This window comes from Leuresthes tenuis, unplaced genomic scaffold (assembly GCF_036924035.1).
Source record: "Leuresthes tenuis unplaced genomic scaffold, fLeuTen1.0.hap1 SCAF_15, whole genome shotgun sequence".
In the NCBI taxonomy this organism is placed as follows: Eukaryota; Metazoa; Chordata; class Actinopteri; order Atheriniformes; family Atherinopsidae; genus Leuresthes; species Leuresthes tenuis.
Window position 1 is genome coordinate 22,707,535 of NW_027325369.1, and position 22,397 is coordinate 22,729,931.

The 22,397-nt window shown below is 40.6% G+C and overlaps 2 protein-coding genes across 2 annotated transcripts; one reads left to right on the forward strand and one right to left on the reverse strand.

Moving 5' to 3' along the window:
- Positions 1-216: 216 nt before the first annotated feature.
- On the reverse strand, positions 217-22,340 carry tdrd9 (tudor domain containing 9). Its single transcript, XM_072366122.1, is given in 35 exon segments — positions 217-576; positions 671-743; positions 819-937; positions 2,222-2,360; positions 4,300-4,396; positions 4,585-4,694; positions 4,768-4,838; positions 5,154-5,321; positions 5,972-6,229; positions 6,325-6,414; positions 6,590-6,805; positions 6,911-7,022; positions 7,779-7,949; positions 8,056-8,156; positions 8,725-8,832; positions 8,966-9,079; positions 9,816-9,869; positions 10,684-10,728; positions 10,816-10,879; positions 11,031-11,094; positions 11,273-11,435; positions 12,399-12,530; positions 12,616-12,713; positions 12,800-12,904; positions 13,025-13,082; positions 13,158-13,242; positions 13,435-13,554; positions 13,632-13,735; positions 13,826-13,990; positions 14,078-14,158; positions 14,899-15,021; positions 16,444-16,665; positions 17,155-17,222; positions 17,338-17,417; positions 22,187-22,340. Coding segments are annotated over 35 exon segments (4,014 nt in total). The 5' UTR covers positions 22,324-22,340; the 3' UTR covers positions 217-477.
- Positions 19,286-21,110, forward strand: rd3l (RD3 like). The gene is made up of 2 exons (XM_072366123.1): positions 19,286-19,621; positions 20,220-21,110. Exons 1-2 carry the CDS (start codon positions 19,308-19,310, stop codon positions 20,581-20,583), a joined length of 678 nt encoding a protein of 225 aa, XP_072222224.1. The 5' UTR covers positions 19,286-19,307; the 3' UTR covers positions 20,584-21,110.
- Positions 22,341-22,397: the final 57 nt, after the last annotated feature.

Here is a 22,397-nt window from a genome sequence, read left to right on the forward strand (position 1 = left end):
TCTGTGTGACACGTCGGCTAAGTTTGACGTGATAACGCTCTGAATGAGAGACTTGGAATGGTGAGCTAAAAATATAACCCAACGTATTCTGCCACTAACACACCTCTCATAGTTGTGCATGAGTGCTGTGTGTGTGTGTGTGTGTGTTCTTCAAATTTAACTTGACTCCTGGGTCACAATGAGTCTATGTTTGCAGAAGACTGACTGACAAGCCTCATCTGTTGCAGACAACTATTTTTAATGGCCCACAGCTGAGGAAACTGTTCCAACAAAGCAGACAGGATGAATCTCAATCAACTTTAACAGCCACTAAGTTTAACAAAAAACTCCTCTAGTGACCACAAACAGAAACAGCTCAAAGCTAAAGGAACTTAAAATAATATTCAGCCGATTATCAAAATTAAATTCAAAGCAACTGCTTCTAATACATTAATACCAGCCCGATTTCACCTATACTATAATGAGTATGATGAGTTTTTAGCTGTTGAGAAGAATGACAGGATGTAGCTGGAAGAGAACACCTCTGGTGTTTCCACCTCCTGGCTCTGCAATGTCCATCCTCAGAGAAGGATCAACCTGCGGGACCAAAACGTACTTCAAACACTCAAAGCTAAAACTGACCATATGAAACACCTCTCGATGTATGAAGACGCATGGATCTACACCATACCTGGTTCCACTTTCCCAGTTTCTCATAGTACAGTGGAGTGACCGCTTCCCTCGGGGGAGACTTGGTGAACAGTCTGCATCACAAAGTGAAGCATGTCACATCACGTGAAAATAAATTTAACTTAAATTAAACTGGTAGCACGTGTTACCTGATGAGGCGGTCCCGACAGTCCTCCTGCAGCTGACTGATCCTGTCGGGCCCCAGATGCAGCGTGTTACTGGGCCCGTCGCACAACAGGCGGTTTATGGCCACGCGCAAAGCGTTTATCTAAAGAGCAAGAAAACACAGAACGGACCCTTAATAAACAGGAAGGGCTGCAGCTTTATGTAAAACCACAGCTGAAATGTTGACATAGTCAGCTCAGGAAGAGAACTCTTAAGAGCCTAAAAAAGATGGTAAAATACTGCTTTATATCTTTTTCTGTATCAATGTGGATTTAAGGAACTAAAATTCTCAAGAAAGAGCAAAGAATGGAAGTAGTTTAGCTTTTATAAAGTGTGGATCAGTCAATCATCAAAATGTTACCCATCTGGGACAACAAATCTGGAAAACTAGAATCCTGCACTACAAAGCAGAATTAGTGACATCACAAGTTATAAATCAGTGAAAGAAAACAGAAAAATCAAACAAATGACTGGGACATGAACAGTGTCATCCTGACTCTCTGAATCAAAGACCGACTACGCTGTGTGACTCTAAAGCATTTTGTTTTATAAGAGACATTTCAGCAGACCAGACTGAAACAGCTGATTATTTCCCAAAAAGTTTGCTCCCGCTGACTTTTAAAGATTTGGAACAAACTTGGATTATTTGTCTTTTAATAGAGAGATTCCTTGAAAGCTCCTACGCTGCACTGCATGCAGCACATGCTGCACTGTGGGCACAACTAGAACACTATTTAGTATTTTCAGCCTTTATGACAGAAAATAAAGCCAAAGGTTTACAATAAGCAAATCACTTTGAATCATTTTTATTCTTTATGTTTATGCATTTGGCAGACGCTTTTATCCAAAGCAACATGCTTGTAGCGTAAGGGGGTCTTTGCCTAAGGACCCCTACTAGAGGTAGTACCTTTCATGCAGGGGATTTGAACTCAGGTCTCCCACATGGACGGTGGCAATCATACCACTACACTATCCAGTCTTCAATTTAAAAATCAAAGTGGCCTCCAACAGGCTCAGACTGAAGATTTTCCACGCAACTGAAGAAGACACCAGCAGCGCATTTTTCCATTAAAATATAAATCTCACATCATCAGATCTATTCCTTCTTGTATGACATGGCGGTGATATTGATGAGTTTATTCATTTACACTTTTCCTTTCGGTCTGCGGCAAATATATGACTTTGATTGGTCATACTCTGCCAACTCCACCTGTTTTACAAGAATGCAATCAGAGTAGGGAGACCTGGGTTAACAAGCAGCAGCGTTGTAGTACCGTAACGATCTCCACTGTTGGGGTTAGTTAAGCCAGAGAAACAGAGTATAACAAGAACAGGCTCCTGATTATTGGTCAGTCAAAACAAGTCTTATTGGCTTGAAAAGATTTACCTCAGTGATGTCCTCTACGTCAAACTTGACATCGAAGGCCAGCTCTGTGTCGTGCTCAGGTAGGAGGGCCTCCTGCGTCTGACTGTTGCAGCCGAGGCCACACAGGGCTCCAGTGTAGCTGGTTCCCTCCTCATTAGTGCTATTAAAAATAAAACAACTTGAATACTGAATACCACTGAGGTTAAATGACTACTACTGATCATAATGATACAGTGCAATGCAATGGATTTACTGGGAAAACCAGCATCCTGGCATTTAAACATTTGCCATCTTACCAAACATTACACGAATCAGGACATAACAGTGATCTCCTCGTTATAAGGTCATAACATTAGGTAAATGCAACCTCGGATGAACAACATCATGACTGCCATTGTCGGACTACATCAATGTCACTCTGTGAGAGAGCACACTCAGATCGGCTGTTCAGTGCAGCGAATGAGGGCAAAAGAAGGGCGGAGGCAGCAAAGACGGAAAGCAATTTCCTTAAAATGTCGCATATTCTTCTTATTTGTCATCTACATCTCTTCAGAACCAGAAACATTTTCCATAACAACATGGTCATGTGGAGTGAAAACCAACATATAATCATGACTTCAGACAGATGAGTCTGCATGACATTATCATCAAGCACAAAGTATACACTGCTATGTATATATGTGGGTTTAAATCTATGCAGTCTTCCAGTTCCTCCCCATTATGTAGCGCACATACAACAGCTTCCCTCTGCTCTGGTGAGCTTAGGTAAATTGTATATCCTGTCCTTCGCGTTGTCTTCATGTGCTATTTTGCTTGCCCGTATGCTGGCAGTGGGAGGAAACCGAGCGGAGGGCCTCTCATCGCCATTGGCTCTTCATATTTGTTTAGTGTATAAGGATGAAATTTGCAGGCTTCCGACTTATTTGGAGGTACACCGAATATTGTTATGCACATACCCAGGTCTAAAACTGTCCTTGAGAGCCCAGGGGCAGGCTGACATACCACAGTTCACATCTTTGAATTTTAAGCCCCCGCACCACAGCATTTTGTTTACAGTCATGTGAAACTTTTGTTGACTTTTCAACATGACAAAAAAATTCATGTGTGTTGCTGTACATTTGCAGGTCTCACACAGAGATTTTTTTTTTTTTTTTTTTATACCAGTGGTGTTAAATCTTACAACTTTAGGGGGAGTCAAAAAGCAACAAAAAACTACCAAATTCTCTAGTGCTACTTTAACACAAAGAAGCGATTGCTGCTGCCCATCAATTTGGGAGGAGTTATGAATCCACTTCCAAAACATTTGGAGTCCATGTTGAGAGATCATTCACAAGTGGAAATGATTTAAGAAGGATGACCGTCTTGCCAGAAGTAGGCCCCAGTCAAGTTCAGCCAAAAGTCAGACTGTTCAATGCTCAGAGACAACACAAAAAACCTAAGAGCTACATTTAACACTCAACAGGCTTCAGTTGGTACGTTAAACGTTTAGATATCGTAACGGTACAGTCAAAAAAAGACTGAACAGGAATCACTTGTTTTGAAGGGTTACCAGAAGCCTCTTCTGTCTATAAAAGAACATGGCAGTACAGCTGAGGTGTGCAGAGTTACCTCTGAACAAACCACAAAACGTCTTTGGAAAGCTAAGACCAAAGTGGTGGTGGAGGGCTGATGATTTGAGTTTGTTTTGCAGATGTAGGACCTGGACACCTCGCAGTCCAGCATGAACTCAAATCAAATAAGACACCATCTGTCTGACAGCTAAAGCTTGGCTAAAATTGGGTCATGCAACAGGACAACGATCCCAAACACAGCAGCAAATCTATAACAGATGTATGAAAAAGAAAAGAATTCAAAGTGTCAAGTCAAATCCCAGAACTCAACCTGATATTTATACTGTAGTGGGACCTTATGGGAGCTGTGCAAAGACAAAAACCCACAAAACTGAAAGAACTGAAGCAACACTGCAAAGAACTAAATTCCTGGCACTAAACTTTAGAATCAAAGTATGGGCTTCTTTCTTTAGCACGTGACTACGATGTATAAATACATGAGTTTTTACACATTTCACCAGTGCAGCAGTAATGTGTGTCTTAACAAACCGCAACTCCATGATGGGGGTGAAGAGCATGTTCACAAGTGCTGGGAGTCCAGGGATGACTGGCATGATGGAGGTATCTCTCAACATTAAGCGTGTACCTGCGACAGATTTCTAGCTGCAATCACTGATTCAGGTCAGATTAATCAAAACAAAACATTTGTGAATAACACTTCAAGCACAGCTTTCACATGATAAATATATTAAATAATGATATAAACTACACATCTACAATGTAAAACTGTAGATTAAAGGCTATTTAACATGTGAAACACCATTCATCTGGTACCTGCATAGTTGACTGACACAGCCCCAGCCACCAGCATCCTCTGATGTTTGTAATGAGGGTTTTCATTAAGGGCCAACAGGTTGATACTGGTCCTGTCAATAAACACAGTCCTGCAGGAGGATCATTCATCAGTAAAGGCAGGGGGCTCAACTTTATTTTTGTCTTGGCAAATGTAATGCTTACTTGCAATACGTCTTCTGGTTCAAGCTGTGGAAGTTTATCTTATGAGGACTTGTTGGTCCATGCAGACGAACCTAAAGTGTCAGAGTGAAGCCAGCAAAGCAAAGCAATCACAGAATGGGTGTGCCTCTGAATGAACCCCAGCACATGAGCTCAGACACTTAAATGGCTCCATCTTCTGGACAAACCTCATAGCACAAAGATAACATTTTCTAACACACACACACACACCGCAGGCATCAATATCTCAGACTATAAATGTCCTAGTTGTATTAAAATATAACTATTCCTTATCAAACCTGGTATCTTATTTCTCACCTCACTGTATTTTTTAGAGTATTAAAAAGAATAAACTTGTAGATGCTTTTTATGTTTCAAAAGTATGTTACCTTTGTTTTGGAATAGCTCTGGGAGCTTTTGGAAAAATGAGAAAGCAGACTGTCAATAAGCTCCTTCTCCTCTTTGTTACGATCTTTCCAGGAGCTGCTGCCTGTGCTGGGAACAAAAGTTCCTTTCTCCATGTCCGTGTACAGAGACATCAGCGACTCATGGTGTTGCTGCAAGAAAACACAAAGTTCTATGCAACACTTCTATGTGAACTATGAACAAAAATTTGAAAAACAACCTTCATTTAAAGCCAAAGACTTTCTCTTCGTGTTCAGGTGTGTGTGATCATATCATGTGGCTGATCTGTAGCAAGGGGCCTACAAACTACAAGATATTTCACTAGACTTAACCTCGTACTTATCTGTGTGATCTCTATCACTGCCGTCATGTGGACAAGTCTCTGTTTCAGTAAAAGCCTCCATTTACTTAGCTGGTCGTAAAGGAGAAAATAGCAATTTCTCTGACAGGTCTCTTTTTCTCGAGTCTGTAATATAGAGCATTCTCACCAACGTTCTGCTCTCACTATATTTCCTGTTCACACCATAGTCTCGTTATACATTTGTTAATTTAGCTTTTCCAGGTTTACCCCTGATGTAGCATCACCTGACTGTTTCTTGCAATCTCATTGGCTGTAACGCCTTGCTGACGGCTCACCAACAACTCCAACATTTAAAGCAAAGCACAGCTGCTTGCTGCAACCAAACACAAATCATCTGGAGCAGGAATCATCTCCATAAAACAAGTATTTCTTGTGATGGGATTGTTAGGTTTAATCTACACAACTTTCTTGTGGGACAACTTCAACTACCTGCAGTCTCACCTTAGAATCAAAGTTCTCTTCTGCCCTCACAGCATGTCCCTCCTTCACCAGTATGTCCAGCACGCTGGTGTTTGCCGACTCTGTGTTGATGAGCAGCTCCACTCGCATCACACCATAAAGGATGGAGTACAGAGAAACGATGAGGGACCGACCCTTCACCAGTGAGACGAAGAGGTTGCGGGCGCGGCTGCTCCACTGGTTCCCCAGGATGATGGACTGGGCTGAAGGACACATTCCAGCAATTTGGAACTCCTGAGCCTGAGACCACAAGCAGAGACTTGTTTGTGACCATTAATTCAAAGTTTGGATGCACTTACTTTTTTGACAGACGCAGTAATGCATAGCATTGCTACCTGGAAAGGTTGAGACACCAGGTCAGATGGCAGCTCTCTCAGGCTGTTGCAGGCAACAACTGCTGTGTTGCCAAAGTCCAAAAAGAATACCTGTAATGTGAGGAAGTACAAACATCAAACAAGACTAAATCTGTGTTACTGCTGATACACTGTCAGTATTTTTTTGTTTGTTCAGAGAGACTTATCACAATAAGTTGATATGATATGAGAAAATTGAATGGATCCATTATGTCTGTGAGAGCTGCAAAGTGTGAGCTACATTTACCTCCACCTTATTACCGCGCATGTGCAGGATCTTGGCCCGATAATACAAGTTGTGCTCAGTGGTCTCAGAGTATGGTGCCAGGCACAGCAGGTTGGGGTAGAGCGACACAGTTACAGGATACAGCGTACGCATGTTAATCTCTGCTGTCAGATGGCGCTGCTTCTCCAAGCTGGCTTCATCTGCTGGGAACCCCCAGAAGTGACCAACCTCTACCACCTATAACAGAGTGTAAAAAATAAACATGTCAAGAATTTTTTTTTTTTTTAAAGCAACATTACCTGAAAATTAGCTCTGTTGGACTGTTAAATTAAGAGACCTGACCTCTGTGACGTTCACAACAAAGAAGCGATTGGGAGGCAGCTTGTCTGGGTCAATGGCACTGCTCAACACTCCCACTGGGCAGACAGACTGACTCTGGATGTCGGCATTCATCCTGCACAGAGGCAGCACACAGAGATCTGGCCTTTAATATTACAGTATGAGCTCTTTCACTTACTCTGAACTCATGCTGTCAGTGTTTTAGCTGCATCGATGGCATCTTTCATTACAAATGATATTTCATTGAGTAAAACTGCTAAGTATCGGCTTTCCACAATAAACCCTGAAACAAACAAGCATGAGAATTGGAATCAGAATTTACTCCTGATCAAAACAACTCAGTCGTTCTAAGCGTCGTTTATGAAAAAACACAATTAGTTCTATAAATGTATATGCTTGTTATTCCTGCATTTGAGACTGGAATGAACAAATAAACCACACAACAATTATTAAAAATGTATTTAAGGTTATCAAAATATGAGTCATTTAAAAAGAAAAAAGAAATCAGTGAGAACAGTCCGTAAACTGTATTATTCTGGAGCAAATAGCGTAGACTGTCTTAGAGGGAGGAAGGAGGAAGCTGGTACTGTCTCTGCCTAAAATTTCCTCTCTCTGAGTCCAGTGAACGCTGGAAAGAGTCATGCAGAATGCTTGGATGTCAGATTACATTAAGTCTCAGTGTAGGGCCACTGACCACAGCAGGAGCATAGAGGTTCATTTCTCCAAAAAAGACAAGATGCAGCCAAACATTAGTGTCTAAGATTTTTTTTTCTTTCTGATTTGTAAACGTATTCAAACAAGCAAAACAAATCACACAAACCGCAAAAGAACTGTGGAGTTGACTTTTAGTAATATGTGAACTGAGCCGTACCGTGTGAATTTCATGTGAGTTATAGGTCTCTTTCCAGCACAGCTTTCTATTTGTTCAGTGGGGTAGGCTGAAAGCTCCATTGGAGAGCTCTGATGTGCCAAGAGGAGGGCGAGCTGCACTTCTGGCAACATCCCTGAGTCCTGGGATGTCCTGTAGAACTCCACGTATGCTCTGAGTGTGCACACACACACAAGGAAAGATAATAAAACTTTGCAAAGGTTAGAGCAGACTAAATACTGAGCGTGGCTGTCCACTGTGATTCGATGGCACTTGATACCTGGAGCTCTCAAAGTAAATGGTTTTGACTTGTCCACACAGGCGAAACAGAGACTGCAGCTGCTTGTAATACAGGAAACTGTATGGAGGGAGGTTCCTCACCTAATAATAACAATGATATAAATTCAATTTATTAGGTAATAACAACTACGGCTACTAAAATATGGTTCAATTTGATTAAGTATTAGTGGTATAATACAAATATAAACTAGTGGTCCAGTTTGGAAAGGCCAGGCTATTCTAAATCTAAATCCATCTAAATCTCTAAATATGGGGCTTTTAAATGCCTAGTACAGTAAATGTGTTGTACACTGTCCTCAAAAAGTAAACAAAGCATCATTTAAAAAACATCTGAACCGATTTATCCTCTAAATGGTTGTAATGTTATGATATCAAAGACTTAGTCTGAGTTCTTCATTAAACTTTAGCCACCTCCTTAATAATTTAGTGTTCAGTCATGTGTTTAACGTCCTTTTTCATCCTGCATTCATATAGGAGCACAGAGTAAAACGATGCTAATAGACGTCCATCTACAAAACACTAATGCCAAGCTATGTTTTGACTGAGGTACTCGTCTAAGATTCACTGAGTAAAATAAGTTCTGCCTATTTTATGGATTCATAGCTTTAATAATCCCATATAGTATTTCTCACAACACTACAGGAAATACCATCACAGTTGTTCTCGGGTTGAGGCCACACAGCTCTTTGGACGCCAAATCTTCATCCATATCCCCCTGGACAAAGTAGTTGGGGTAGTACGCACCAGCAATGACCACCTTGAACACATAGGATGATTCATAATAAAATGATGTTCTTTAGAACATATCTGAGGTGTACACAATATAACATTTGGGAGCTTGGGAAAGCATGCATGGACATTTGATGTCAATGATTTGCAAAGACTCTAACCTGAAGAATGAACTTCTGCCGGTGTGTGCTGGTATAGTCCAAGGACTGAGTGTCAGCAACATTCATGTTAAATTGGGACACGCGCTTCTTCAGGTCCTCATACAGCTCAGCAACCTGGACAGTGAGTATAGTGAGATTTATGCTCTGTCCACGCTGCATGTCAGGTGGTCAGAAAACATTTGAACAAAATGGACAACTTCAACAGATTATGTCATGAAGATCATAACTTGCTAAAAATCTGTCACAGTCCTTTAAGATGAAGTTTAAACTTAATTAGAAATATCAAATAATGAAGAGAAAAGCAAACAAAAGAAAAGCCCTTTTCTAGGCTTTAGAGCATATATTTGGATGTCTAATGTCACTTCCAACTCAAAAATGTTGTTTTGGCCCCTTATATCTGAAAATGCATCAGTGAGCTGTTCAGATTTGTCGGGACATATATGACAATACAAAGTTATGCAGCCTCCTCCATCTGTATATCAGCCTAACTTCATCTTCAGCTGATGCTGTATTTGCTGCATCTCAGAAGTGAGAAGACTGAACTATTTTCTTCTTGCTTTTTTCTTTGTAATTTTCATAACTTAAATCAATTATGCAATAATTATCTACCAGTACTTTGTTTAATGTTTGAACAATGAACTTTAACACATGACAAAGTTGTGCCCAGAACAGGGAACAGTAATCTAACAGCTGTTCATCAACTCCTAAAGATCTGCAAAGGGGCTGACTGAGGAAGAGAGGAGCAGAGTGTAGTCCAATGGTTCACTTCACGCCCTAAAATGATCTGCTTGGGTACATCTCCTTTAATATATAAAACCATGTGATCCAGCTGACTGTATCATCTCTGTACTTCTCTGATCCTCTTGATCTGAATGAAGTTCCCTTTTCCCCAGTCCAGCTCATCCTGAGATGAAAAAAGCACAAACACAAACTGTGTTTTACAGGAAAGTAAAATAATAGTAAGATATATGGTCAATAATGCTAAAGTAGGTGTTGAAGCTGGTGCTGCACTGAAATAAACCTCCTGTTCTATACGTCAACTTGTAAGAGAAGTCAGGAATTCTCACTGTAAACACTTGATTGTTCAGACATTTCACAGGTTGGTAGATTTCTTTTATCAACACACATTTAATAACTGAATCGAGAGGTTTTGAAACAGACATCAGCGAATCATGGATGCAAAGAAATACGAGGGATCCATTTACAGAGTCTACGTGGTGGTGGGAAGCTTGCACTCTCAGTCTCACTGCGTAAGGCTGAGTAGTGAAACACAACCGGTCTAAATTATCAAACAATTTTACACAGAATTTGATATTGCAGTCTATGAAAGCCAGCACAATGATATCCTTTCATGTTGTAGCTTCTAAGTTTGACGTAATAGTGGACACAAGTTCAGTTGTACTCATACACGTAATGGGAAGGGAATCAGTTGCCTTGTGTTGGTAGGTTGTGTTTCTAAATCAATAAATCCACAATAATGTTGGTGTGGCAGACAAGAGGGATGAAAGAATTCTACTAAATATGAGCCAATCCCAAACACAGCTGATCCGACGCCAAAACATTTTTGTGTCATGTACTGTCCTCCTTTAGTTTTAGTCCAGCCATGATTTGAAGTTCAGAGGCCCACTTTTCTAACATATTACAACCTGACACTTAATCATCAAAATGCTGTAGAAGTAGCATTTTGATCACATAAGATATCATTCTCTTGTTATTACCTTCGGGTGTCTCAGCTGTCCTTTCATTTTGGACGAGTACCATGTCTAACAGAAAGAAACAAATGGTTTTAATGCAACGGTCATCCATGTAAATCCTTTGGAAACCACAACTTGCTGTTGACTTGGAATCACCTTGAAGGCATTAACAAAAGCTATGGAATCACTTTGTGTGCCACGGGCAAAAGCCAGCTTGCTCCTGAAATGATAGCATAAGAAGGTATACAATACACAGAGCCAATAATAGAGCAGAAACATTTTAATGGCCATGTACATTCATGTTATTTAGCATTTTGTGTGCAGAGAAAGGCAACATGAACCAGTGAGTGTAACTTCTGGATGTGACTCACCTGTGGCCTGCAAGCTGCTGCATGGATGGAATAGCAAAGAAGCTCTTCAGAGAGTGTGAGGCAGCTGAGGATGAGAGGGGGTGTTTTGTAAATTATCACTCCAAAAAATATAAATACATTTCATACACACAAATACATTTTGCAACAGTGCAATCTAGACAGATTTGTTGACCAAACTAGGTGTGTGCAACTACAAACATGAGCACATGAAATCCATTCCAGTAGCATCATAAAAGTCTGACCTACGATGAGACATTCATTCAGGCAGCCAAAGACATGACCCAGGACAATCATCTTCCCCAGGCACAGGTCAACAGGCAAGTGGGCCAGCACTCTGCCGAGGAAGGTCAGGTCACCATCATCATTCTGACCTTTGCCATCACTTTTCATTGACAATGCACCCATCTGTACAGTCAAAAATACAGTTAAGACCAACTACATCAAACTCTACATACGACTACTTTCTAATTTCTTAACTCAGAGGCACCAGAGAGTCTGGTAAATATTTGTTCTAGGACTCCTGCGACAGTTTTGGGATGAAAAATATATCTGTCTGATCCTATAACATGCACATTTATATATGCGTATTTGCTGCCATGCTGCAGAAGCTGGAAAAAAACATGGCAATTTGCTAAAAACATCAAATGACAAGGTAGGGAAATACTAAGGGACCTAGAGGGAGGAATACTCTAATCTTTTATGATTCTAAACCCATGTTAAGACAATTTTACCGACAGAGTCAAGCAAATCAAAAGCAAATTGATCTCCGCATCCTTCCCACATCACACTCAGTGGGTTTACATGATGAAATTAACTCGATTATAGCTATAGTTGGGTTATGCTCCTTATCTGAGCAAGTATAATTATCCTGTTACATGGAGGTGAATGAATCGAATCACTGGCACAAACCATGCAATACCACAGTAGATAAGTGGCGCTGTACCCATTTTAACTATCACTAATAGAGCAACTTCCGGTTTACATCTTCACCACCACCAACAACAAAACTAAAGCATTCAAGAAAGATGGCGAACTGTATTTTGTTGTTCTTTTTTTTAACTTTATTTATCATGGGAAAAGTGTGTTTTCTAGTTGTTGGCATGTGACATGGTACAATAAAGCATATTGTTGTGTTGCCGGTCAGGAAACCAAACTTTCACCACTCGACGCTTCATGGCAGTTCTAGCCCAGGAAAACTACTTCAAAAACAAAACAAAACAAAAAACCCACTGTAGTACTGTTATTACTCTGCAAACACTGGCTGATACAAAGCTACTGTCATAGAACTGAAGGTCTACAAATCTGTGACACATAACCATTATGGCTCTCTCTCAGGGGACAATCTTCAAACTGAACTATGTTACTGGCCTCTTTGAGTTGCAGCACGGTCCTGACAATGTCACAAAGGTTAGGAGGTGAGAGTGCTGTTGAGAGGAGAGAGCGGGGATCTCCCATGTCCAGCAGCTTCACCTTCAACATGATGGTAGCCAAGGGAGCAAGCTGAGAAGAGATTAAACGGTACAGCTTAAATTGAATGTTGAGGGTAGGTTCTGAACTATTTTAAAAACCAAGAAAGATACCTCACCATCATCTCTGGAATCATGTAGTCTGGGATCTCGTTCCTCCAGAAAGATTTGGTCACAAGACGGTAACAGTAGCCCTTGGACACTCGACCTGCCCTCCCTGTCAGTGAAGACATTCAGTGTCAGGACGCAAAGGAACAGATAGTTACACTTTACAGTGTAAGTTCCAGACTGTAGATGTGTCACCTCTGCGCTGGTTGCAGTTGGTTTTGGACGCCCAAGTCAGACGCAGGGACTGATAATTAGTATCTGGATCACAGACTAAGTGACGGGCCAAGCAGAAGTCAATCACTGTAAGACAAAAAAAAATTATATATATATATATATATATATATATTTTTAGATAGCAATTATATCAGGAAAACAAAAGCCAAATAAAACTCAAATAAAAAGCAGAGCAAAAGAATCCACCATATTTGACATCTGGGACAGTCACCGAACTCTCAGCGATGTTGGTGGAAAGGATCACCTGTGAAGACAGAGAGATGATCAGTACCGCAAGCACTGAAAACACAAAAATCAGATCGGTAAGAACCGTTTTTACCTTCCTGTATCCAGGGACAGGGGACAGGAACACACCATTCTGCTCCTCCAGAGTCACTGTCGAGTGGAGAGGATAAACCTGCAATCTGTGCAACAGCAGCACAGTGACTGTAAAGTTAATCAGTCAAATGTTTACATTAAAACATGTACAAGAACTTTCATCATTTCAATTGTGTCCCACCCTCAGCACAATACCAAACAAGTGCTTTTTCCTTTCAAGATAAAAAAAGAAGCTGCCAGTGGCCTAGAAACAGTTAAAGAAAAATTCAATTGCTCACCTTTTGTGAACCAGCTTGGTTAAGGCCTCCTGCATGTAGCTTATCTCATTTATACCAGGAAGGAAAACCAAAACGCTGCCTCGCTCTGACAGAGCCATTCCGCTCCCTTTCTCCGACTTGCTGCTCACACAAATAGATATAGATGACAATCACATGTTTATCCATAGTAGGTTTAGGTTTGATTGTCTATGCCTCACCTGGAATCCCTGCCTTCCATCTCATCAAAACTCTGGATGAGACTGATAGCGAGATTGTACATCTCAGCTGTGATGTAGGGATCATCCAGATGAGGGGACCCAATCTGGTGAACACACAAATTTCACATATCAATTATCTGGCTTCATTACCAATTAGATTCAGCAATATGTGCATTTTACTCTCATCTCTTTACCTTGTAGGGAAAAAGGTTATAGAGGTCATCCAAGTAAAACTCCTCAATGGCGTATGGCGCCCCCTCAACTTCAAACACATAGGCAGGGTTCATTTTGCCACGAACAGGAGTGCCAAAGTATTCTGCAAACTGTCCGCAGTTAATGGTGGCCGACATAAGGATTATCTAGCAAAAACACAAGTTGTTGTGAGCGACAGCGCAAGTGGTGCACAAGGAAGTTAAAGGTCAGTTTGACTTTATTACAACATTTACCTTAACATAACGAGAGTTGGAATGGAGAAGCTTTCTCAAAACCAAAAGCAGAAAGTCCATCTCCTCTGTGCGCTCATGCACCTTGGACAAAGGCAGAGTTTGTTAAAGAGGAATATTTGGTATAAAGCTGATGTCCACATAATATTTCTTCACCCTGGTCAAATCGCAGGCATCCTTTTTTAATTGTTCAGCAATGAGTATGGAGTGTATGCAGCCAGCTTCTTCTTCTGGAGAACTACACCTTTGATGTGACAGCGTCAAGCATTTTAAGATGAGATTACTTTCAGAAAGCTGTTGGTGTCATAGCTTCACGTTATGTTTCACGCAACCATTAATATGGGCCGGACCGCACCTGTCGCTGTGTCCACCTTTCCCAAGTTGAACTTTTACGATGTCTTCGACAAAAGTGATCACAATAAAGAAACCCTCATTTGTAGGCGCAGATCATCTCAGCATTGTATGCTCTTTGTAGGTGTTGTTTTTATCACCACAGAAGTTGTAAGTGAACGCAGATGTGGGTGGACAGAGTTTTTTGTTCAGGTACTGAGATGAAACGTTACTAAAGCCCTGCGAGCGCTTTTGTTAGACAAAAAAAAAAACAAAACAATATATGGACACACACTCAAGAATCACAGAGAACCTGCTGCTGCAATAAAATGTTGTTTAAAACAGAGCTGAAACAGATGCGCAGAACGCAACAAATGTGTTAATCATGTGTAGATACCACCTGATTACATTTTAAACAAAACAAAGAAAAATGTATAAAAGATAGAAAACATAATGCAAGTAAAGAAAAATGTGTACTCGTCATTGTAATGCACCTCATCAAGGAAAATGTGGGAGTACTCTGTGAGGCACTTGGCTGAAACCAGTTTTTGCAGCAGCACGCCTGTGGTCATGTAGATGAGTCGGGTGTGCTCTGTGGCCATCTTCTCCAGGCCAACCTGGAACACAAATATGCAGATTAGTATGCATAAACTCCTCCGTTATATACATAAATTAAATCTACCAGTGAAAAACATCACTAGGTCACCGCCTAAGACCCCTGTCAACTCCAGGCGGCCAGAGTCTTTGTACAGATGTATTACTTTACAGCTGCATGCTGGGTTGCAGAGATGATTACAAACCCAAAATCTTGTACATTTTCTAACAAACCAAGCCGCTATTCAATGTTTGTTTCCATCCAGAAGCTTATGCGTTAAGTGGAGTGAGGCCTAATGTCTGCAGTTTTAACAAGACTATTTATGGGTGATAATGGAGAAAATATTTCTGAACTATTGCGCATCTTTGTCATGAGTTCTGGTTTAACTTAACAAGTCCAAAATAACTTTACATTTGAAGTTGTGGGTATAATCACACAAGTAAGGACAAAAGTAAGTGTACCCGCCCTATGGAAATTATGAACACAATGTTGAGGTTAAGTTGCTTCACCTAAGAATTATATCTCTCTGTAACACTGACTGCGTATCATTTCTCCCACTGTCAGTGACATCATCCCTAACTCCAGAGGTCTGCACCAAGCGGAGGAGACTACAGTTATTATTAGACACAGATTCAGAGCGCTGCACAAAAACAGCCAGACATCCTAGCAACAAAGCACTCAAGAGCTTGTTAACACATGAATACAAATACTTATGAGTAGTGAATAAATGTGATGAATGCTTTTTGTGCACAATGCATGACTAACTACAGATACTCAGGGCTATAACAATGATGAAATTTTAGTTGATGAATAACTATGCTACAACTGATTACAATTACCAATTGAAATGTCTTTTTGTGTTTATTTTAAGCCACTATTTGTTTCAGATTTGAAGTACCAACGCCTTTGACAACATCTTTTTTAAAATAGCCTTCTTCAAGTTACAGAGGCATTCAAAATGTGCCCAGTGACCCTGTGGTGTTCGGCTTCTGCAACTAAATAGATTAAATTATATTTAATAAATGTTTAACAAACATTAGTTGGTGGAAAATTTGCAGTTAAGCGCCACAAAATAAATAGCCGGTACCATTGAAGCCATTTTGAGAAAAGGCTTTAACTAAAGGAAAAATACATGACAATTGTGATGCTAATATTGGATTTTATTTAAGAGTCTTTAAAATGAAATGAAAACTAATTTAATGATTATCAAAACTAATCTTGACATCTTTGAAAACTGTTCAATCTGAAATGATCAATAATTATGTTCAATCTGTAACAGACTGAGATAAGTCTGTTACAACAACTGCTTCACGACTTTTGGAACAAGGACACTTCAGCATGTATTAGAAGACAAAACACAGACTAAAAGCTTAAGTGCGGGCCCACACTTGTACCAGTAACAAATGTTTAAGATAACCAAATTTCAACTAAAAGTTACACCAACCTGATATCCTACCAGACTACCCAGGGTACACTTCCGCTGTGTGGCAACCCACCGAGCAATACTGGTGGCTCCAATTTTGCGTGGTTGGGTGACCACAATGTTGCACGAGGCATTTTTCTCATTGTAATGGTCCAGAATGTACTGTGGCAGCTGGGTCGTCTTGCCACTGCCTGTGGCTCCTCGAATGATCACAACAGAGTTGTTTTCTATGAGGGAAATCAGCTGGAAGCAGGCACACAAACAAAAACAAGCGCAACCACATGTGTTCACAGTTAAAAGAAACCCCATTTGGAGACTTTATCATGTCACTGCAATAAAAAAAGAAAATTAACCAAAAGTTATGAAATTGCTGAGCAGATGGCTGTGCTAAGCTGATTTATGACATAATTCAGACTTTATCATTTGCAGTAAAGTGCAGCTAAAATGACAGCATGAGCTCTGGTAATATACACACACACAATACCCTCTATTAGTCTGCAGAAGGCTTAGAAATTTAAAGTTAGCTGTTCTGCCACATAAAAAGAACTTTGTGCTCCTCTGGAACAAACATTAAAGCTTAAGTGCTCTCGTGTCCGGAGGACTTGATGACAATTTTAGTAAAACTCTAAAATGACCGACAGAAGAACTACAGCAGAGTGAGAGTGCACTATGAGTCCACCAGGCTTTGTGGTTGAGTGAATTTTGTGTATGGACATTACAGTTAAGTCTTACTTCCTGTCTGTTCTTGGTTATGGGCAAGCTTGGGTACTCGTAGCTGGTGAGGGAAGGAGGAGCAGAGCCTAAGGACGCAGAATTGAGTGCACAAGACAGTTTTAAACCCATTTCTGCAGTGCAGTAAAGTATGTGAATATGATGCAGTTTTAAAAAAAGACAACCACAAAATTCATTACTTACTCCTCGCAGGTTCTGGTTTCTGGAACCGTCTTCCATCAGAGTTCAGGCCGCCCTCATCAAGAGGCTTTGCTGGGCTGAAAAAACATTTCAAGCAGATTATATTATTTCTTAAGAATCTTAAGAATTTATTCAAATAGAATCAATACTTGCATAGTCCACAGTAAGTTCCTAAAGACCAAAATATCTAAAAACATCTATCATATTATTTGAGTCAAAGTCATGCTCTGATTAAGGCTGATATAAACTCAATTGAGTTTTTTTAAAGAATTCAGTCTCCAAGTTTTCCCCTCACATAACAAAGACACTAAAATTAGCCCTCAATAAATAAATTTATATAGATCTTTATCTGTTAGTCTGTGGTAAAAAATATTATTTACCTTTTTAAAGTTATGGTCTGAAATACTTACCAGCCAAACTATAAATATGGCAGTTCTCAGAAACAGCTGAGCAACATTAAGGCTGTCGTGAAAAGGACACTTCAAATGTTAGTTAAGAGTGGATGAAATCCAGAGACATCTCTGCTGATTTCACCACTTCTCACAATTCCTTCTTCCTAATATTTCTTGGTCAGATACTCTTCTCATGACAGTCATTTGACTTTCCCTCTGGACAGCTCGACCAGGCCCACAACGCTGTGGCCTGAGGAGCACCAGCAGTTGTGTGAGGCTCTTGCACTCCGAGCAAGCAGACACAGCGCTAACTGACAGTACTAAGAGAAGCTCAAATACAACACACCCACGGCTTGTGCACACACATGCACTCCCATCCTCTCTTTCTCTCCAATGCACACGTTTCGTGCAAGCTACAAAGCAGCTGACCTTACAACAAAGCTGCACACTGCACAGAGGAGAGTAGGGTGAAAGGATAGCAGAGGTGACAGCTCTTAGTCAGTTAGCAGTGTGTGACTAACTCTCCCGGATAAAGTCGGCGTGACGGGAGCAGTCGGACAATAACCACAAAAGGAAAAACACTTGGTGAAGCCTAAGTAGAAGAGGAATGCTGCCAAAATTTAGCATTTGAGCGCAGGAGTTGATCAAGGCTGATCCATGGAAGCAAGAAGCTGGAGGCTGCATTCTGTGAAAAACTCCTCTTTGCCAAATTTCTAAAAAGCTCACACAAGTGTCAGCAGTGCGGTTTTCAGTCGTAAGTACAGATCTTTCCTTTGAATTTTCAACCTGATGTTTGTGTTACAATTCTCCCTGCGCATGCTGAAAGACATACAGCTCACATATTATTGAAGAGCAGAAATCAGATCAGATACCTGCCCCATTGAGCAGCTTCGCGTTTCTGCGAAGCCTCACATACACTTTGTGTAATGTGAGGCTGACCTCTGACCCTGCAGGCTATGCAGTGCATCTGAATCCCAGGTGGAAACTGTACTGGATCAGTCAGTTTGAATAAAAGAGCTAAATACACACACCTGAGATGTCATCCTTCACCAAGTTTGACTTGAAGTGATAGCAATCAGAGGACTATCAGGCAGGGACCAGAGGTCAGATTGGTTATGGTGTGACCATCTTTCACTGTCAACCTTAGAACTTCAGTTATTAAAGTACTGCACAGAAACTACCAATTAAAACGCATACTGCTTACGTCGCTTTAAATGTTTACAGTTTACAATTCGAGACACAATTTTCTTTCAAGCTTAAACTATGACCCAATTTCAATATGAGCAAATGACTGAAAGATGTTCAGAAATATCTGCTCATTTATTTAATTTTTCATCTGAACCTTGTCCAATTATATGCTTCCAATTCGCTGACTTGTGCAAAATGTTTTGATTTACATGAGTTACTCACAAGCATTTTATTACTTTGGGATTTGATCTTTGACAACACTAGTTTGTAGCAGCAGATATTCCAGCATGTTCACATGTATTCAAATGGTGCAGTTGATAAAGTCATGCCTTCATGATCCAGACTGATGATTTTTGCTTATTCAGTTTTTAAGGCTTGCTTGCAGTGACTGCCATGCCTCTGTTCAGCTGGATGAAGTGGTCGCATGAGACAAGAGAGCAGAATCAGGATGAAACTCCATCTCAGAATAGTTCGGGGGTCGTGCCCAGCCGTATGCTGATCTCAGAGCTCCTATGGCATGTGGAAGAACGCGAACGTCTGGCAAGAGAGCTAGAGCGAGAGCACAGGCTGGCCCACAGTGCCCTGGGTCTCCGCTGGTTTCAGAAGTACCCCAGGTTACGAACCCTCATTCCTACATCGGAGCTACACCAACTGGAGTTCCTGTGTGCACAGATCCCACCTATCCACGCAGCCGCCGTCCTGTCCAGGTGTTTGGCAGCATCCATGCCTTGCTCATTCTTCACATTAGTATGCTGTCAACAGTGTCTCGCTGCTAGTGTATCAACACAAAGCCTGACAACAGGCAAAGCAGAGAAGACCCAAAGGGAAAGGGAAGCAGGGCAAGCTGCCAAGAAAGCCATTATGTGTTACTGTCAGACACAGGCGATGTAGGGTGTTAACATGTGAAGGTGAAAGATGCCCTGTAAGGCTGGGAGAAGCCAGACTGCTGGGGTTTCCACTCGTCTGCTAGCCTGTATGGGAAAAAAGGTTGAAAAGTACAGGGCTCAGCAGCACAGTGACCCACTTACTTATTACCCATAAAGCTCACTACCAGGTCATTATTGTGCATTTATATAACCACATTACACATCATTGAGATGTACATCTTTTTTTTTTTTTTAGCATTTCCAAAAATCTGTGCTGGTGTCCCAGATATGTCATTCTTGAGGCTATGAGACAAGCTGCTGAAAGAGCATAAAAGTCTTACATTTTATCTTGGGTGAAAAACAGAAAGACAACACACTGCAGTCTGAAACTCTATCAACAATTATTAAATAAACTAAACAGATATGCATATTTTTTCAGGTTTCGTGAAGTGCTTGCAACTAACAACATAAGGCCCTGGGAGTTGGCATCTGTCTTCAAGCAGGTTCTGATGGACTTCCTGAGCCAAAGATACTATGATGAAGAGGACGACCTCTTGGTGCAGCCAAAGCAGTTCAGACCAATGGAGGCGTGGACCAGTCGTTACAAAATGAAGCAAGGCTTTGTCACACCAACAGTTCCAAACTGTGGAGAACACCCAAGGGAAGAGATCCCAACAGTCTCTGGATATGTGGATCGGGCCATGCGGCACTCAAGTTCTTTCACTCCTAACAGAGACTGGGACCTTCCATATTTCTATCCAACACCTCTTAAGTCCAAAGGGGCATATAGCACAACACTGTGAGAGGAAACACTCTCCAGACCCAATCTGTGATCGCATTTCACATTATAAAACCAGCATCCCATCCAGAGCATAGAGATGAAAGAATAATTTGTATTAGTTGTCGATACTTCATAGCTTGTTGTGGCCCTATATTGGTAAATCTTTATTTTTAAAAACAGCTTTAAATATCTTTGATATTGTTCTTTGTAATCCCTTCTTCATGGAAACACTGGTTGATGTAATCCTGTTAATAAACCCCAGTTAGACCTAGTAAATTTGGGGTTGCATTTCCAAATGTATGGTGTCAGGTAGTTGTACAGATTCTGTCCTAAATGCAGAGGATAAGCTTTTCAGCTTTTTAGTCTTAAGAACTCTTTATCTGCAATTGCTCTTTACAAGATGATAATGTGAGTATTGTTTCATGGTACAGTCTGCACTGTCCAACAGAGGAAAAGCTAAATATTTAAGAATAAGAAAGATTTAGTCAAATTTCTAACAATCTGCTCACAACCTTTGGCATCTTAATACATCGCCAATAACCCTATTAGATGCTGTAAAACAAAAAATAAATGCAAATATCTGTCAAGCAGGTTAACTTGTCTGTGTTGCTACTGTGGAACAATATTTTTGTTTGTCTGTGAGCATTTATGTCAGGGATGTCCACATCCAGTCCTCAAGGGCAGCTGTCCTGCAGGTTTTAGATGTTTCCCTACTTTGGACATCCCTGATTTCTGTGCACTGCTGAGAAATTGCAGTATGTACAGATGTCCTTAAGTAGAAAATTAATCACGTATAAGCATGCAACAAATTTAAATTGATGTGTAGGAGAATGCAAACTTTACATCAAGCATCTGTTAATATTCTCCCTTGCTCTCAGTTTCCTTTTATAAATGCTGCACTATCGTACACTAAAGGGTGTACTATCAGCCTCTAAATTATACCCGAGTCCATTTGTAGTATCCATAACTAAATGTCAAACATTTCTTCTTCACGGGATTTAACTGTTTTTAGCCAAACACAACAAAATGTAACTAGACAAGAATGGTGCTCAATGGAGTTAAAGGGAGAGTTCCTCACAAGATGGCGACAACGTCCCAGCATATAAAACGGTGTGATTTATCTTCACGCTATAAAATCTTTGTTGAATACCAGCAGTATATAAAACATTAGGTATCCCACAACGTTTAGTTTATTTTGTTCTAGAATCTAACTAATAGAATACAAAACATAAACATGTCATTCGCTGAATTTGGCATCTCTGCAGCTCGTATTTGACTCTTTATTTTCTTGTCAGAGTATAAAAGACTTGAAAGGAAAAACAGACAAGAGTGGTATGGAAACTAAAGAAGATAGAGCTGGGTGTAAAAATTGGAAATCCTTGTCTAATGAAATCTACATTTCCGTGTGGTAAAAATAGTCCAGCTACAACCATTTACCGCATTTTAATTTAGGTAATTAAAAATAGTTTTCAAACAGACATTAAGCTCCCCAGTTTTCCCCTGCTGGTTAGAACTTTTTTATTTCTAAATAATGCTAAACAACCTAAACAGCACGTGAAATGATGAAGTTGCTAGCTAGCCCGCTTGGAGTTAGCGATGTTTAAGCTAAATCCACCCTGTTTTATTTTTCTTACCTGCTCTCTTTCGACAAAGGCTCCTCAGACTTTTTTTCAACCACTTCATCTGTAAGTTTAATGTTGGCAAACGTGGTCCCCGAGGTGAACCAGTCCGATATTTGCTCAGCAGTAAATGCTTTCTTCATGCTGCAGGTGTTTAAGATTACCGCATTTTCAGTACAACCTTTGCCGTTGAGGTAACGGTTGAGATCGAGGCGCG

Excerpts from the sequence above, each read along its gene's own strand:
- rd3l (XM_072366123.1), top strand. The coding sequence starts at position 19,308 with ATGCCTCTGTTCAGCTGGATGAAGTGGTCGCATGAGACAAGAGAGCAG. Across the intron at positions 19,622-20,219 it reads GCAGCCGCCGTCCTGTCCAG|GTTTCGTGAAGTGCTTGCAA; the intron begins GTGTTTGGCAGC and ends ATATTTTTTCAG.